Below are 19,230 nucleotides of genomic sequence, written 5' to 3' on the forward strand. Positions count from 1 at the left end.
TGTGGTCAGTATAGTCCGGGGCCCCGTGTGGTCAGTATAGTCTGGGTATGTGTGGTCAATGTAGTCCGGGCCCCGTGTGGTCAATGTAGTCCGGGCCCCGTGAGGTCGGTGTACTCCGGAGCCCCGTGCGGTCAGTGTAGTCCGGGGTCCCGTGCGGTCAGTGTAGTCCGGGGTCCCGTGTGGTCAGTATAGGCCGGGATCCCGTGTGGTCAGTATAGTCCGGGCCCCGTGTTTTCAATGTAGTCCGGGCCCCGTGAGGTCGGTGTACTCCGGAGCCCCGTGCGGTCAGTGTAGTCCGGGGTCCCGTGTGGTCAGTATAGGCCGGGATCCCGTGTGGTCAGTATAGTCCGGGCCCCGTGTTTTCAATGTAGTCCGGGCCCCGTGAGGTCGGTGTACTCTGGGGCCCCGTGTGTTCAGTATAGTCTGGGGCCCCGTGTGGTCAGTATAGTCCTGGTACGTGTGGTCAATGTAGTCCGGGCCCCATGAGGTCGGTGTACTCCGGGGCCCTGTGTGTTCAGTATAGTCCGGGGCCCCGTGTGGTCAGTATAGTCCGGGCCCCGTGTTTTCAATGTAGTCCGGGCCCCGTGAGGTCGGTGTACTCTGGGGCCCCGTGTGTTCAGTATAGTCTGGGGCCCCGTGTGGTCAGTATAGTCCTGGTACGTGTGGTCAATGTAGTCCGGGCCCCATGAGGTCGGTGTACTCCGGGGCCCCGTGTGTTCAGTATAGTCCGGGGCCCCGTGTGGTCAGTATAGTCTGGGTATGTGTGGTCAATGTGGTCCGGGCCCCATGAGGTCGGTGTACTCCGGGGCCCCGTGTGTTCAGTATAGTCCGGGGCCCCGTGTGGTCAGTATAGTCTGGGTATGTGTGGTCAATGTGGTCCGGGCCCTGTGAGGTCGGTGTACTCCGGGGCCCCGTGTGTTCAGTATAGTCCGGGGCCCCGTGTGGTCAGTATAGTCCTGGTACGTGTGGTCAATGTAGTCCGGGCCCCATGAGGTCGGTGTACTCCGGGGCCCCGTGTGTTCAGTATAGTCCGGGGCCCCGTGTGGTCAGTATAGTCTGGGTATGTGTGGTCAATGTGGTCCGGGCCCCATGAGGTCGGTGTACTCCGGGGCCCCGTGTGTTCAGTATAGTCCGGGGCCCCGTGTGGTCAGTATAGTCTGGGTATGTGTGGTCAATGTGGTCCGGGCCCTGTGAGGTCGGTGTACTCCGGGGCCCTGTGAGGTCAGTGTAGTCCGGGGTCCCGTGTGGTCAGTGTAGTACGGGGCCCCGTGTGGTCAGTATAGTCTGGGTATGTGTGGTCAATGTGGTCCGGGCCCTGTGAGGTCGGTGTACTCCGGGGCCCCGTGCGGTCAATGTAGTCCAGGGCCCCTTGGGCATTTGCTGTAAATGAAGCTGGTGGGTCAGGTGACCCGCTGCTCTGCTGCTTCTGACCCTTCGCTCGTTTTATGTCAGGGGTACCTATGTGCGGTGAGTCGGGGGTGGGCTGGTTCAGGGTCACTGGGTTCAGGCCTTACACCGAAGGTGCCGTTACTTTAGGGTTAAACTCCCCCCTGTGGTCCTGATGATGGAGGCGGTATTGAGACCTGGGGCCACTTATCCCTTGTTCTCCAGTTGATACAATGTATTTTTTCACTGCTTGTGTATCCGCCCCCTGGGGTCATGTGATCACCTCCCACCAATCACCTGCTTCATTAATGTACAGTCCTGCATCAGACAGCTCAGCGCAGATCATCCTCTGTGAGCTGACTACATGGGCAGCGCTAATCTCTGCTGTGCTGATGGCTTGTTACAATGTATCAGGCAGATCATCCTCTGAGCAGACTACACGGGCATCGCTAATCTCTGCTGTGCTGATGGTTTGTTACAATGTATCAGGGCAGATCATCCTCTGTGAGCAGACTACACGGGCAGCACTAATCTCTGCTGTGCTGATGGTTTGTTACAATGTATCAGGGCAGATCATCCTCTGTGAACAGACTACATGGGCAGCGCTAATCTCTGCTGTGCTGATGGTTTGTTACAATGTATCAGGGCAGGCCATCCTCTGTGAGCAGACTACACGGGCAGCGCTAATCTCTGCTGTGCTGATGGCTTGGTACAATGTATCAGGGCAGATCATCCTCTGTGAACAGACTACATGGGCAGCGCTAATCTCTGCTGTGCTGATGGCTTGGTACAATGTATCAGGGCAGATCATCCTCTGTGAACAGACTACATGGGCAGCGCTAATCTCTGCTGTGCTGATGGTTTGTTACAATGCATCAGGGCAGGCCATCCTCTGTGAGCAGACTACACGGGCAGCACTAATCTCTGCTGTGCTGATGGTTTGTTACAATGTATCAGGGCAGATCATCCTCTGTGAGCAGACTACACGGGCAGAGCTAATCTCTGCTGTGCTGATGGTTTGTTACAATGTATCAGCACAGTGTTTCCTCTGTGAGCAGACTACACGGGCAGAGCTAATCTCTGCTGTGCTGATCGTTTGTTACAATGTATCAGGGCAGATCATCCTCTGTGAGAAGACTACACGGGCAGAGCTAATCTCAGCTGTGCTGATGGCTTGTTACAATGTATGAGGGCAGATCATCCTCTGTGAGCAGACTACACGGGCAGCACTAATCTCTCTGTGCTGATGGCTTGTTACAATGTATCAGCGCAGACCACCCTCTGTGAGCAGACTACACGGGCAGCGCTAATCTCTGCTGTGCTGATGGTTTGTTACAATGTATCAGCGCAGACCACCCTCTGTGAGCAGACTACACGGGCAGCGCTAATCTCTGCTGTGCTGATGGCTTGTTACAATGTATCAGCGCAGTGTTTCCTCTGTGAGCACACTACATGGGCAGCGCTAATCTCTGCTGTGCTGATGGTTTGTTACAATGTATCAGCGCAGACCATCCTCTGTGAACAGACTACACGGGCAGCGCTAATCTCTGCTGTGCTGATGATTAGTTACAATGTATCAGCGCAGTGTTTCCTCTGTGAGCACACTACATGGGCAGTGCTAATCTCTGCTGTGCTGATGGTTTGTTACAATGTATCAGGGCAGGCCATCCTCTGTGAGCAGACTACACGGGCAGCGCTAATCTCTGCTGTGCTGATGGCTTGGTACAATGTATCAGGGCAGATCATCCTCTGTGAACAGACTACATGGGCAGCGCTAATCTCTGCTGTGCTGATGGCTTGGTACAATGTATCAGGGCAGATCATCCTCTGTGAACAGACTACATGGGCAGCGCTAATCTCTGCTGTGCTGATGGTTTGTTACAATGCATCAGGGCAGGCCATCCTCTGTGAGCAGACTACACGGGCAGCACTAATTTCTGCTGTGCTGATGGTTTGTTACAATGTATCAGGGCAGATCATCCTCTGTGAGCAGACTACACGGGCAGAGCTAATCTCTGCTGTGCTGATGGTTTGTTACAATGTATCAGCACAGTGTTTCCTCTGTGAGCAGACTACACGGGCAGAGCTAATCTCTGCTGTGCTGATCGTTTGTTACAATGTATCAGGGCAGATCATCCTCTGTGAGAAGACTACACGGGCAGAGCTAATCTCAGCTGTGCTGATGGCTTGTTACAATGTATGAGGGCAGATCATCCTCTGTGAGCAGACTACACGGGCAGCACTAATCTCTCTGTGCTGATGGCTTGTTACAATGTATCAGCGCAGACCACCCTCTGTGAGCAGACTACACGGGCAGCGCTAATCTCTGCTGTGCTGATGGTTTGTTACAATGTATCAGCGCAGACCACCCTCTGTGAGCAGACTACACGGGCAGCGCTAATCTCTGCTGTGCTGATGGCTTGTTACAATGTATCAGCGTAGTGTTTCCTCTGTGAGCACACTACATGGGCAGCGCTAATCTCTGCTGTGCTGATGGTTTGTTACAATGTATCAGCGCAGACCATCCTCTGTGAACAGACTACACGGGCAGCGCTAATCTCTGCTGTGCTGATGATTAGTTACAATGTATCAGCGCAGTGTTTCCTCTGTGAGCACACTACATGGGCAGTGCTAATCTCTGCTGTGCTGATGGTTTGTTACAATGTATCAGCGCAGACCATCCTCTGTGAACAGACTACACGGGCAGCACTAATCTCTGCTGTGCTGATGGTTTGTTACAATGTATCAGGGCAGGCCATCCTCTGTGAGCAGACTACACGGGCAGCACTAATCTCTACTGTGCTGATGGTTTGTTACAATGTATCAGGGCAGATCATCCTCTGTGAGCAGACTACACGGGCAGAGCTAATCTCTGCTGTGCTGATGGTTTGTTACAATGTATCAGCGCAGTGTTTCCTCTGTGAGCAGACTACACGGGCAGAGCTAATCTCTGCTGTGCTGATGGTTTGTTACAATGTATCAGGGCAGATCATCCTCTGTGAGAAGACTACACGGGCAGAGCTAATCTCTGCTGTGCTGATGGCTTGTTACAATGTATCAGGGCAGATCATCCTCTGTGAGCAGACTACACGGGCAGCACTAATCTCTGCTGTGCTGATGGCTTGTTACAATGTATCAGCGCAGACCACCCTCTGTGAGCAGACTACACGGGCAGCGCTAATCTCTGCTGTGCTGATGGCTTGTTACAATGTATCAGCGCAGTGTTTCCTCTGTGAGCACACTACATGGGCAGCGCTAATCTCTGCTGTGCTGATGGTTTGTTACAATGTATCAGCGCAGACCATCCTCTGTGAACAGACTACACGGGCAGCGCTAATCTCTGCTGTGCTGATGATTAGTTACAATGTATCAGCGCAGTGATTCTTCTGTGAGCTGACTACATGGGCAGCGCTAATCTCTGCTGTGCTGATGGTTTGTTACAATGTATCAGCGCAGTCTTTTCTCTGAGCAGACTACATGGACAGCGCTAATCTCTACTGTGTTGATGGCTTGTTACAATGTTTCGGCGCAGTGTTTCCTCTGTGAGCCGACTACATGGGCAGCGCTAATCTCTGCTGTGCTGTTGGTTTGTTACAATGTATCAGCGCAGTGTTTCCTCTGTGAGCTGACTACACGGACAGCGCTAATCTCTGCTTTGCTGATGGTTTGTTACAATGTATCAGTCTCGATGTTGACCTCGCAGAGGATTGTCCCGACTGGATTCAATTGTAACAAACCCTCAGATGTGTTATGTGGCAGGTCTGTATTGGTTTTCAGCTGTTCGATGACAGCAGTGGGGGTATATGGGGGACAATTCCATAGAGCAGCAGAGCATCTCTTATCAGGTGGGCAGATCAGACATGTCATCCCTGGAGCTTTCGGCTGCTTTCACACATCAGTTTTTTGCCATCAGTCGCAATCCGTTGTATTTTGAAAAAAAACCGGATCCGTCGCAGATTGTGAAAAACTGATGCGACGGATCTGTGTTTGACAGATCTGTCTAGGGGGGCTGGCTAAAGGTTCCTAAAAATAATTGGAGCATGTTCAGTTAAAAAAAAACAGAATCCGTCGCCGGATTCCATCATTTGACGGATCCGTCGCCATAGGCTTCTGTTCTAACAAACGACAGATGGCGACGGATCTGACGCTGTTCATTTTTCGATGGAGACAAAAAGCGTTACTTTGTCCGTTGTCTCCCACCGCCGGAAAAGCAATTTTCGAGGGATCCGTTTTTTTCTAAATTCGACGGATTGCGACTGACGGCAAAAAACTGATGTGTAAAAGGGCCTTATAGAAACCTGCGCATGTGACACTCTGTCGGGAGAGGTTTGTGCTGGAGGTGTCAGTGTGCGGCCGCCGGGTGGTTGTGATGTGAATTGCATCCTGTTGGCTTTCCCCCGCACTGTTCCCCTGTTGCTGCCCTCTCTACACCAGTCAGTACGGACCCCGTCATTTCTTCCCCGAGGGCACCAGTAAGTGCCGGGTTTCCCAGTACGGTGGCGTCGTCTTCTCGCTTCTTGTGGGCGCTGACTACAACCCGCACTTCTACATCTTATCTGGGACACGAAGAGTTATTGTCGCGGCCAGTGATGTGAGAAGCGCTGAAACCAGAGAGCTGTGGGTGGAGGACCCAGGAGACACCGGCGGTTAGAATGGCCGTATTCACATCGGCTTTATGAGCTGGTGAATTAATATCTTGTGCAGCCATGTGGCTCGCTGCAGAGACGGCTCGTGTCAGATGAGCCTGGCGGGGCTCCCGGGGCGGGGGACGGAGGGGCGAAATCCGATAAAGGGGGGCTCTGCCTGTAGGAACCGACGCAGCATGTCGGAGCATTGTGTGTGAACCCTGCGCTGATACATTGTAGCAAACTGTCAGGATGGTAGAAAGATATCTCAGACTGGATACAACTGTAACAGACCCTCAGCTGTGGCCAGTATTTCCACCCACTGCACACAGGACCCGACCCGAGCCCGGTGACCATCTCCCTCTTTTCCTCTTCTAGGGTTCAAGGAGACGGCCTTCCTCTTCGCCATTTCCTCTGCTGGACTCACCCACGCCATGGCGAAGGCGTGCAGTGCGGGGCGGATGGAGCGCTGCACATGTGACGAGGCCCCGGACCTGGAGAACAGGGAGGCCTGGCAGTGGGGCGGCTGCGGAGACAACCTCAAATACAGCAACAAGTTTGTCAAGGAATTTCTGGGCAAAAAATCCGACCGAGATCTGCGGGCGCGAATGGACTTACATAACACCAACGTGGGGATGAAGGTGAGGAGGCCAGGGCGGGAGGACATGGTGGCACCAGAGGGGTCTGTCCTCAGAGAGACCCCAACATTTGTGGAGGGGGTGTTACCTGTACATCATTAAGGATGATGAGATAAGGCGACTCATGAGGGCGCCAAGCTGCGCAACCAACCTGCAGGGAGATGATGGACCCGAAGAGGGACTGCCTCATAGTTCTGGATAGGGGACCAGATGGCTATCATAGAATCCTAGAATGTTAGAGCTGGACGGGACCTTCAGGGTCATCAGAACCTCCAGGGTCATCGTGTCCAATGATGCTCAATGCAGGAGTCACTAAACATCTCAAATAGATGTCTATCCAGCCTCTGTGTAAAGACTTCCAATGAAGGAGAACTCGCCACCTCTCTTGGCAGCCTATTCCACTCATTGATCACTGTCACCCTCCTAATATCTAATCTTTATCTTCTCCCTTTCAGTTTCATTCCATTGCTTCTCGTGTTTCCATGTGCAAATGAGAACAATGATGATCCCTCTACACTGTGACAGCCCTTCAGATATTTGTAGACAGCTATTAAGTCTCCTCTTCTTTTTTGCAGCTAAACATTCCTACATCCTTTAAACGTTCCTCTTATGACATATTTTGCAGTCCGCTCACCATCCTGGTCACTCTTCTCTGAACTTGCTCCAGTTTTTCAATGTCTTTTTTACACTGTGGTGCCCAGAACAGGACACCGTATTCCAGATGTGGCCTGACCAAGGAGGAGTAGAGGGAGATAACGACTTCACGTGATCTAGACTCTATGCTTCTCTTATACATCCTAGAACTGTGTTTGCCTTTTTTGCTGCTGCATCACACTGTTGACTCATGTGCAGTCTGTGATTTATTACTATACCCAAGCCTTTTTCACACATGCTGTTGATTAGTTCTATTTCCACCATTCTGTAGATGTAATTTTTGCTTTTCTTGTCCAGATGTAGAATCCTGCATTTCTCCCTGTTAGATACCATTCTATTAGTCACTGCTCATTGTTCAAGCTTCTCTAGAGCCTTCTGAATTCTTCCTCTGTCTTCTATAGTGTTAGCTATCCCTCCTAGCTTTGCATCATCTGCAAATTTGATCAGTTTAGCTTCAGTTCCCTTATCTAGATCATTTATAAAAATGTTGAACAACACTGGGGCCAGGACAGAGCCTTGTGGTCCCCACTTCTATCACTGGGGCTAGGACAGAGCCTTGTGGTACCCCACTTGTAACACTGGGGCCAGGACAGAGCCTTGTGGTACTCCACTTGTAACACTGGGGCCAGGACAGAGCCTTGTGGTACCCCACTTGTAACACTGAGGCCAAGACAGAGCCTTGTGGTACCCTGCTTGTAACACTGGGGCCAGGACAGAGCCTTGCGATCCCCACTTGTAACACTGGGGCCAGGACAGAGCCTTGAGGTCCCCACTTGTAACACTGGGGCCAGGACGAGCCTTGTGGTACCCCACTTGTAACACTGGGGCCAGGACAGAGCCTTGTGGTACTCCACTTGTAACACTGGGGCCAGGACAGAGCCTTGTGGTACCCCACTTGTAACACTGGGACCAGGACAGAGCCTTGCGGTCCCCACTTGTAACACTGGGGCCAGGACGAGCCTTGCGGTACCCCACTTGTAACACTGGGGCCAAGACAGAGCCTTGTGGTACCCCACTTGTAACACGGGGCCAGAACAGAGCCTTGTGGTACCCCACTTGTAACACTGGGGCCAGGACGAGCCTTGCGGTACCCCACTTGTAACACTGGGGCCAAGACAGAGCCTTGTGGTACCCCACTTGTAACACGGGGCCAGAACAGAGCCTTGTGGTACCCCACATGTAACACTGGGGCCAGGACAGAGGCTTGTGGTACCCCACTTGTAACACTGGGGCCAGAACAGAGGCTTGTGGGTACCTCACTTGTAACACTGGGGCCAGGACAGAGCCTTGTGGTACCCCACTTGTAACACTGGGGCCAGGACAGAGCCTTGTGATACCCCACTTGTAACACTAGGGCCAGGAGAGAGCCTTCTGGCACCCCACTTGTAACACTGGGGCCAGGACAGAGCCTTGAGGTACCCCACTTGAAACACTCTTCCAATTGGATGTGTAACCATTTATTACCACTCTTTGAGTACGATCACTGAGCCAGTTATGAATCCACCTAATCGTAGCCTTGTCAATCCCATACTTGGTCATTTTTTTCAATAAAGATAGTATTAGATACTTTATCAAATGCTTTGCTGAAGTCAAGATATACTATATCTACCGCATTTCCCTGATCCACCCAGTCAGTTATTCCATCATAGAAGATAATTAGATTAATCTGGCATGACTTGTTTACTACAAACCCATGCTGGCTCTGGTTAATTACTATATTCTTATCCAAGTACTTACATACATGCTATTTAATAATTTGTTCACAGATCTTTCCTGGTATAGACGTAAAACTCACTGGCCTGTAATTTCCTGGCTCCAGCTTTCCTTTTCTGAAAATATGGACACCATTTGCCCTTCCCCAATCTTCTGAGACTTTTCCTGTTCTCCATAATTTCTCAAAGAGTCTGGCTAGTGGTTCTACAATTTCCTCCGCTAGTGCCTCACCTGTCCATGTAATACCTCAGAGTGCTCTCATAGCTCGTTATTATACCAGTCCTCATTGTAGTTCTCATAGCTGTCCTCATAGGTTGTCTTCATAGTTATCCATACTAGTCCTCTTAGTTCGCCACCAGATGTTTCACAGTTCAATGAGGGAGATCAGCAGTCAAGTAAAACCATTTTACCTTATGATAATTTGGGGAGAATTATGTACAGGAGATAGAGGGATTATGTACAGGAGATAGCGGTATTATATATAGGAGATAGATGGATTATGTACAGGAGATAGAGGGATTATGTATACGAGATAGCGGGATTATGTATAGGGGAGAGATTATGTACAGGAGGTAGGGGGATTATGTACAGGAGATATAGCGGGATTATGTATATGAGATAGGAGGATTATGTATAGTGGAGAGAATATGTACAGGAAATAGCGGGATTATGTACAGGAGGTAGGGGGATTATGTACAGGAGATAGCGGGATTATGTATATGAGATAGGAGGATTATGTATAGGGGAGAGAATATGTACAGGAAATAGCGGGATTATGTATAGGAGAAAGGGGGATTATGTTTAGGCTGTAGATTATGCACAGGAGGTAGGGGGATTATGCACAGGAGATAGAGGGATTATGTATATGAGATAGCGGGATTATGTCTAGGGGAGAGATTATGTACAGGAAATAGCGGTATTATGTACAGGAGATAGCGGGATTATGTACAGGAGATAGCGGGATTATGTACAGGAGATAGCGGGATTATGTAAAGGAGATAGCGGGATTATGCACAGGAGATAGGGGGAATATGTACAGGACACAGCAGGATTATGTACAGGAGATAGGGGGATTATGTACAGGACACAGTGGGATTATGTACAGGAGATAGCGGGATTGTGTACAGGACACAGCGGGATTATGTACAGGACACAGCGGGATTATGTACAGGACACAGCGGGATTATGTACAGGACACAGCGGGATTATGTATAGGAGATAGGGGGATTATGTACAGGACACAGTGGGATTATTTACAGGAGATAGCGGGATAATGTACAGGACACAGCGGGATTATGTACAGGAGATAGGGGGATTATGTACAGGACACAGCGGGATTATGTACAGGAGATAGGGGGATTATGTACAGGAGATAGCGGGATTATTTACAGGAAATAGCGGGATTATGTACAGGAGATAGCGGGATTATGCACAGGACATAGCGGGATTATGTACAGGACACAGCGGGATTATGTACAGGACAAAGCGGGATTATGTGCAGGACACAGCGGGATTATGTACAGGAGATAGCGGGATTATGTACAGGAGATAGTGGGATTATGCACAGGACATAGCGGGATTGTGTACAGGACACAGCGGGATTATGTACAGGACACAGTGGGATTATGTACAGGAGATAGCGGGATTATGCACAGGAGATAGGGGGATTATGTACAGGAGATAGGGGGATTATGTACAGGAGATAGCGGGATTATTTACAGGAGATAGCGGGATTATGTATAGGAGATAGCGGGATTATGTACAGGAGATAGCGGGATTATGCACAGGACATAGCGGGATTATGTACAGGACACAGCAGGATTATGTACAGGACAAAGCGGGATTATGTGCAGGACACAGCGGGATTATGTACAGGAGATAGCGGGATTATGTACAGGAGATAGTGGGATTATGCACAGGACATAGCGGGATTGTGTACAGGACACAGCAGGATTATGTACAGGACACAGCGGGATTATGTACAGGACACAGCGGGATTATGTACAGGACACAGTGGGATTATGTACAGGAGATAGCGGGATTATGCACAGGAGATAGCGGGATTATGTACAGGACATAGCGGGATTATGTACAGGACACAGTGGGATTATGTACAGGAGATAGCGGGATTGTGTACAGGACACAGTGGGATTATGTACAGGAGATAGCGGGATTATGCACAGGACATAGCGGGATTATGTACAGGAGATAGCGGGATTATGTACAGGACATAGCGGGATTGTGTACAGGACACAGTGGGATTATGTACAGGACACAGCAGGATTATGTACAGGACACAGTGGGATTATGTACAGGAGATAGGGGGAATATGTACAGGACACAGTGGGATTATGTACAGGAGATAGCGGGATTATGTACAGGACACAGTGGGATTATGTACAGGAGATAGCGGGATTATGTACAGGAGATAGCGGGATTATGTACAGGACATAGCGGGATTGTGTACAGGACACAGTGGGATTATGTACAGGACACAGCAGGATTATGTACAGGACACAGTGGGATTATGTACAGGAGATAGCGGGATTGTGTACAGGACACAGTGGGATTATGTACAGGAGATAGCGGGATTATGTACAGGACACAGTGGGATTATGCACAGGACATAGCGGGATTGTGTACAGGACACAGTGGGATTATGTACAGGAGATAGCGGGATTATGTACAGGACACAGTGGGATTATGTACAGGAGATAGCGGGATTATGCACAGGACATAGCGAGATTATGTACAGGAGACAGGGGGGTACATATCTTGATGAATGTTTCCAGTCACACTACGGAGCATTTTCCACGTACAGTGTCCCTCCTCTTCTCTCTCCGGTCTCATCCCTCACACGTCACCACAGCCCAGCTCACTACTACCATCCATGAGGCAGGAGTCCTATTCTCCTCCCGCGGCTCTGCGCCTTCTCGCTCCTCCAGTATGGCCGGTACGTCTCTTCTCTGTCCCTGACACTCTGGAGCTCAGGGCACTCTCTCTCTCTTCGTCTCACGTACTAGGTCCCATCAAGGCCCGTCACCTTTCTGAGTTCTAAGCTCTGGGCCGTACTTCTAGGCCTCCTGTCCCAGGACCCGTCTCTGATGGGTAGCACTTCTTTCTCTCCACTAGGATATCGCTATCCTCAGGCTCTGTCTCCTGTCTCGTTGGGGACACTCGTATCATGCGGCACTGCTCACTGTCCAGACCTTGGGTCTTTTCTCTACGCTCACTGGGCCCTTTCTGACACTGACAGGAAACTAACACTGTCCCTTTATGGCTCAGCCCACTCTGGGCTAGTCCCAACCATTAACTCTAACTGTCCTAGTCAGCTACCTGTTGCTGGGCAGAATACACGGCCGACACCATAACGCATTACACAGTGTACATTACACATCAACAATACACAGATTATTCCTCCTTACACCATGAAACCATCGGGTCTGTTACTTTGATCAGTTCCTGTTTTTGGTCGGCCTGTGGGGGTCTTCTCACCCAGGATACGACCACTGACTAACGTGTCATGTGCCCAGTTATGAAGTCATCGCCCACGCCTTCAGCCCCATTGTGTCTGGATAAGTGCTCTCAGTGTGACCCCAATCACTAAAGAAAAGGGGGGCGACATCGGCAAAAACTTGTGCAATTAAAGTGAGAGCCTCTTCAGTCTCTTCTGTGTGGAGATGTTCGCCATGTGAATGGACCTCTTATTAAAGACACAATTTCCTCTCTATTACCAAATAGAGCTCAAGATCCTCAGCTGCAGATCCAGAGAAAGAAGAAAGTCCGGCTCTGGCAGCGAGACGAAAACGACTCCCCTCCCCCAACCCTCTCCACAAGACCTCACCCCCATCTCCAAAACTTACAAGCTTTGTGTTATTCTAATACAATCAAATAATTCTAAGAAACTCCCGGATCTGATCCTGGAGAGGAAACAGGAGGGAAACCCAATATATACTAGACGTACATGACATGAAGACCACCAGGAGGAGAGCAACATCCCCTGTAATATGTCCCCATCTGTCCAATAATGTAACTGCTATAATACTGCCCCCTATGTACAAGAATATAACTACTATAATACTGCCTCCTATGTACAAGAATATAACTGCTATAATACTGCTCCTATGTACAAGAATATAACTACTATAATACTGCCCCTATGTACAAGAATATAACTGCTATAATACTGCCCCCTATGTACAAGAATATAACTACTATAATACTGCCCCCTATGTACAAGAATATAACTACTATAATACTGCCTCCTATGTACAAGAATATAACTGCTATAATACTGCCTCTATGTACAAGAATATAACTACTATAATACTGCCCCTATGTACAGGAATATAACTACTATAATAATGCTCCTATGTACAAGAATATAACTACTATAATACTGCTCCCTATGTACAAGAATATAACTACTATAATACTGCCCCTATGTACAAGAATATAACTACTATAATACTGCTCCTATGTACAAGAATATAACTACTATAATAGTGCTCCTATGTACAAGAATATAACTACTATAATACTGCTCCTATATATAAGAATATAACTACTATAATACTGCCCCTATGTACAAGAATATAACTACTATAATACTGCCCCCTATGTACAAGAATATAACTACTATAATACTGCTCCTATGTACAATATAACTACTATAATACTGCCCCTATGTACAAGAATATAACTACTATAATACTGCCCCTATGTACAAGAATATAACTACTATAATACTGCTCCTATGTACAATATAACTACTATAATACTGCTCCTATGTACAAGAATATAACTACTATAATACTGCTCCTATGTACAAGAATATAACTACTATAATACTGCTCCTATGTACAAGAATATAACTACTATAATACAGCTCCCTATGTACAAGAATATAACTACTATAATACTGCTCCTATATACAAGAATATAACTACTATAATACTGCTCCTATGTACAAGAATATAACTACTATAATACTGCTCCTATGTACAAGAATATAACTACTATAATACTGCTCCTATGTACAAGAATATAACTACTATAATACTGCTCCTATGTACAGGAATATAACTACTATAATACTGCCCCTATGTACAAGAATATAACTACTATAATACTGCTCCTATGTACAAGAATATAACTACTATAATACTGCTCCTATGTACAAGAATATAACTACTATAATACTGCTCCCTATGTACAAGAATATAACTACTATAATACTGCCCCTATGTACAAGAATATAACTACTATAATACTGCTCCTATGTACAAGAATATAACTGCTATAATACTGCTCCTATGTACAAGAATATAACTACTATAATACTGCTCCTATGTACAAGAATATAACTACTATAATACTGCCCCTATGTACAAGAATATAACTACTATAATACTGCTCCTATGTACAAGAATATAACTGCTATAATACTGCTCCTATGTACAAGAATATAACTACTATAATACTGCCCCTATGTACAAGAATATAACTACTATAATACTGCTCCTATGTACAAGAATATAACTGCTATAATACTGCTCCTATGTACAAGAATATAACTACTATAATACTGCTCCTATGTACAAGAATATAACTACTATAATACTGCCCCTATGTACAAGAATATAACTACTATAATACTGCTCCTATGTACAAGAATATAACTGCTATAATACTGCTCCTATGTACAAGAATATAACTACTATAATACTGCTCCCTATGTACAAGAATATAACTACTATAATACTGCTCCTATGTACAAGAATATAACTACTATAATACTGCTCCCTATGTACAAGAATATAACTACTATAATACTGCTCCTATATACAAGAATATAACTACTATAATACTGCTCCTATGTACAGGAATATAACTACTATAATACTGCTCCCTATGTACAAGAATATAACTACTATAATACTGCTCCTATGTACAAGAATATAACTACTATAATACTGCTCCTATGTACAGGAATATAACTACTATAATACTGCTCCTATGTACAGGAATATAACTACTATAATACTGCCCCTATGTACAAGAATATAACTACTATAATACTGCTCCTATGTACAAGAATATAACTACTATAATACTGCTCCTATGTACAAGAATATAACTACTATAATACTGCTCCTATGTACAAGAATATAACTACTATAATACTGCTCCCTATGTACAAGAATATAACTACTATAATACTGCTCCTATATACAAGAATATAACTACTATAATACTGCTCCTATGTACAGGGATATAACTACTATAATACTGCTCCCTATGTACAAGAATATAACTACTATAATACTGCTCATATGTACAAGAATATAACTACTATAATACTGCTCCTAGGTACAAGAATATAACTACTATTATACTGCTCCCTATGTACAAGAATATAACTACTATAATACTGCTCCTATGTACAATATAACTACTATAATACTGCTCCTATGTACAAGAATATAACTACTATAATACTGCTCCTATGTACAAGAATATAACTACTATAATACTGCTCCTATGTACAAGAATATAACTACTATAATACTGCTCCTATATACAAGAATATAACTACTATAATACTGCTCCTATGTACAGGAATATAACTACTATAATACTGCTCCTATGTACAGGAATATAACTACTATAATACTGCCCCTATGTACAAGAATATAACTACTATAATACTGCTCCTATGTACAAGAATATAACTACTATAATACTGCTCCTATGTACAAGAATATAACTACTATAATACTGCTCCTATGTACAGGAATATAACTACTATAATACTGCCCCTATGTACAAGAATATAACTACTATAATACTGCTCCTATGTACAAGAATATAACTACTATAATACTGCTCCCTATGTACAAGAATATAACTACTATAATACTGCTCCTATATACAAGAATATAACTACTATAATACTGCTCCTATGTACAGGAATATAACTACTATAATAATGCTCCTATGTACAAGAATATAACTACTATAATACTGCCCCTATGTACAAGAATATAACTACTATAATACTGCTCATATGTACAAGAATATAACTACTATAATACTGCTCCTAGGTACAAGAATATAACTACTATAATACTGCTCCTATGTACAAGAATATAACTACTATAATACTGCTCCTATGTACAGGAATATAACTACTATAATACTGCTCCTATGTACAAGAATATAACTACTATAATACTGCTCCTATGTACAGGAATATAACTACTATAATACTGCCCCTATGTACAAGAATATAACTACTATAATACTGCTCCTATGTACAAGAATATAACTACTATAATACTGCTCCCTATGTACAAGAATATAACTACTATAATACTGCTCCTATATACAAGAATATAACTACTATAATACTGCTCCTATGTACAGGAATATAACTACTATAATACTGCTCCTATGTACAAGAATATAACTACTATAATACTGCCCCTATGTACAAGAATATAACTACTATAATACTGCTCATATGTACAAGAATATAACTACTATAATACTGCTCCTAGGTACAAGAATATAACTACTATAATACTGCTCCTATGTACAAGAATATAACTACTATAATACTGCTCCTATGTACAGGAATATAACTACTATAATACTGCTCCTATGTACAGATATATAACTACTATAATACTGCCCCTATGTACAAGAATATAACTACTATAATACTGCTCCTATGTACAAGAATATAACTACTATAATACTGCTCCTATGTACAAGAATATAACTACTATAATACTGCTCCCTATGTACAAGAATATAACTACTATAATACTGCTCCTATATACAAGAAAATAACTACTATAATACTGCTCCTATGTACAGGAATATAACTACTATAATACTGCTCCTATGTACAAGAATATAACTACTATAATACTGCTCCTAGGTACAAGAATATAACTACTATAATACTGCCCCTATGTACAAGAATATAACTACTATAATACTGCTCCTATGTACAAGAATATAACTACTATAATACTGCTCCTATGTACAAGAATATAACTACTAAAATACTGCTCCTATGTACAAGAATATAACTACTATAATACTGCCCCTATGTACAAGAATATAACTACTATAATACTGCTCATATGTACAAGAATATAACTACTATAATACTGCTCCTAGGTACAAGAATATAACTACTATAATACTGCTCCTATGTACAGGAATATAACTACTATAATACTGCTCCTATGTACAAGAATATAACTACTATAATACTGCTCCTAGGTACAAGAATATAACTACTATAATACTGCCCCTATGCACAAGAATATAACTACTATAATACTGCCCCTATGTACAAGAATATAACTACTATAATACTGCTCCTATGTACAAGAATATAACTACTATAATACTGCTTCTATGTACAAGAATATAACTACTATAATACTGCTCCTATGTACAAGAATATAACTACTATAATACTGCTCCTATGTACAAGAATATAACTACTATAACACTGCCCCTATGTACAAGAATATAACTACTATAATACTGCTCATATGTACAAGAATATAACTACTATAATACTGCTCCTAGGTACAAGAATATAACTACTATAATACTGCCCCTATGCACAAGAATATAACTACTATAATACTGCTCCTATGTACAAGAATATAACTACTATAATACTGCCCCCTATATACAAGAATATAACTACTATAATACTGCCCCTATATACAAGAATATAACTACTATAATACTGCCCCTATGTACAAGAATATAACTACTATAATACTGCTCTTATGTACAAGAATATAACTACTATAATACTGCTCCTATGTATAAGAATATAACTACTATAATACTGCCCCTATGTACAAGAATATAACTACTATAATACTGCTCCTATGTACAAGAATATAACTACTATAATACTGCCTCTATGTACAAAAGTATAACTACTATAATACTGCCCCTATGTACAAGAATATAACTACTATAATACTGCCCCTATGTACAAGAATATAACTACTATAATACTGCTCCTATGTACAAGAATATAACTACTATAATACTGCCCCTATGTACAAGAATATAACTACTATAATACTGCTCCTATATAGAAGAATATAACTACTATAATACTGCTCCTATGTACAAGAATATAACTACTATAATACTGCTCCTATGTACAAGAATATAACTACTATAATACTGCTCCTATGTACAGGAATATAACTACTATAATACTGCCCCTATGTACAAGAATATAACTACTATAATACTGCTCCTATGTACAAGAATATAACTACTATAATACTGCTCCCTATGTACAAGAATATAACTACTATAATACTGCTCCTATATACAATAATATAACTACTATAATACTGCTCCTATGTACAGGAATATAACTACTATAATACTGCTCCTATGTACAAGAATATAACTACTATAATACTGCTCCTAGGTACAAGAATATAACTACTATAATACTGCCCCTATGTACAAGAATATAACTACTATAATACTGCTCCTATGTACAAGAATATAACTACTATAATACTGCCCCTATGTACAAGAATATAACTACTATAATACTGCTCATATGTACAAGAATATAACTACTATAATACTGCTCCTAGGTACAAGAATATAACTACTATAATACTGCTCCTATGTACAAGAATATAACTACTATAATACTGCTCCTATGTACAGGAATATAACTACTATAATACTGCTCCTATGTACAGGAATATAACTACTATAATACTGCTCCTATGTACAAGAATATAACTACTATAATACTGCTCCTAGGTACAAGAATATAACTACTATAATACTGCCCCTATGTACAAGAATATAACTACTATAATACTGCTCCTATGTACAAGAATATAACTACTATAATACTGCTCCTATGTACAAGAATATAACTACTATAATACTGCTCCTATGTACAAGAATATAACTACTATAATACTGCCCCTATGTACAAGAATATAACTACTATAATACTGCTCATATGTACAAGAATATAACTACTATAATACTGCTCCTAGGTACAAGAATATAACTACTATAATACTGCTCCTATGTACAGGAATATAACTACTATAATACTGCTCCTATGTACAAGAATATAACTACTATAATACTGCTCCTAGGTACAAGAATATAACTACTATAAT

General features: G+C 43.7%; 1 protein-coding gene across 2 annotated transcripts in view; it reads left to right on the forward strand.

The window, feature by feature from the left end:
* WNT9A (Wnt family member 9A) overlaps positions 1-19,230 on the forward strand; it is a 161,271-nt gene that overhangs the window by 120,900 nt on the left and 21,141 nt on the right. For both annotated transcript variants that reach the window (XM_077267816.1, XM_077267817.1), the window contains one exon: positions 6,390-6,652. In XM_077267816.1, the coding sequence (XP_077123931.1) occupies positions 6,390-6,652 (263 nt within the window). The remainder of the gene's footprint in view (positions 1-6,389; positions 6,653-19,230) is intronic.

This window comes from Ranitomeya variabilis, chromosome 6 (assembly GCF_051348905.1).
Source record: "Ranitomeya variabilis isolate aRanVar5 chromosome 6, aRanVar5.hap1, whole genome shotgun sequence".
Classification (NCBI taxonomy): domain Eukaryota; kingdom Metazoa; phylum Chordata; class Amphibia; order Anura; family Dendrobatidae; genus Ranitomeya; species Ranitomeya variabilis.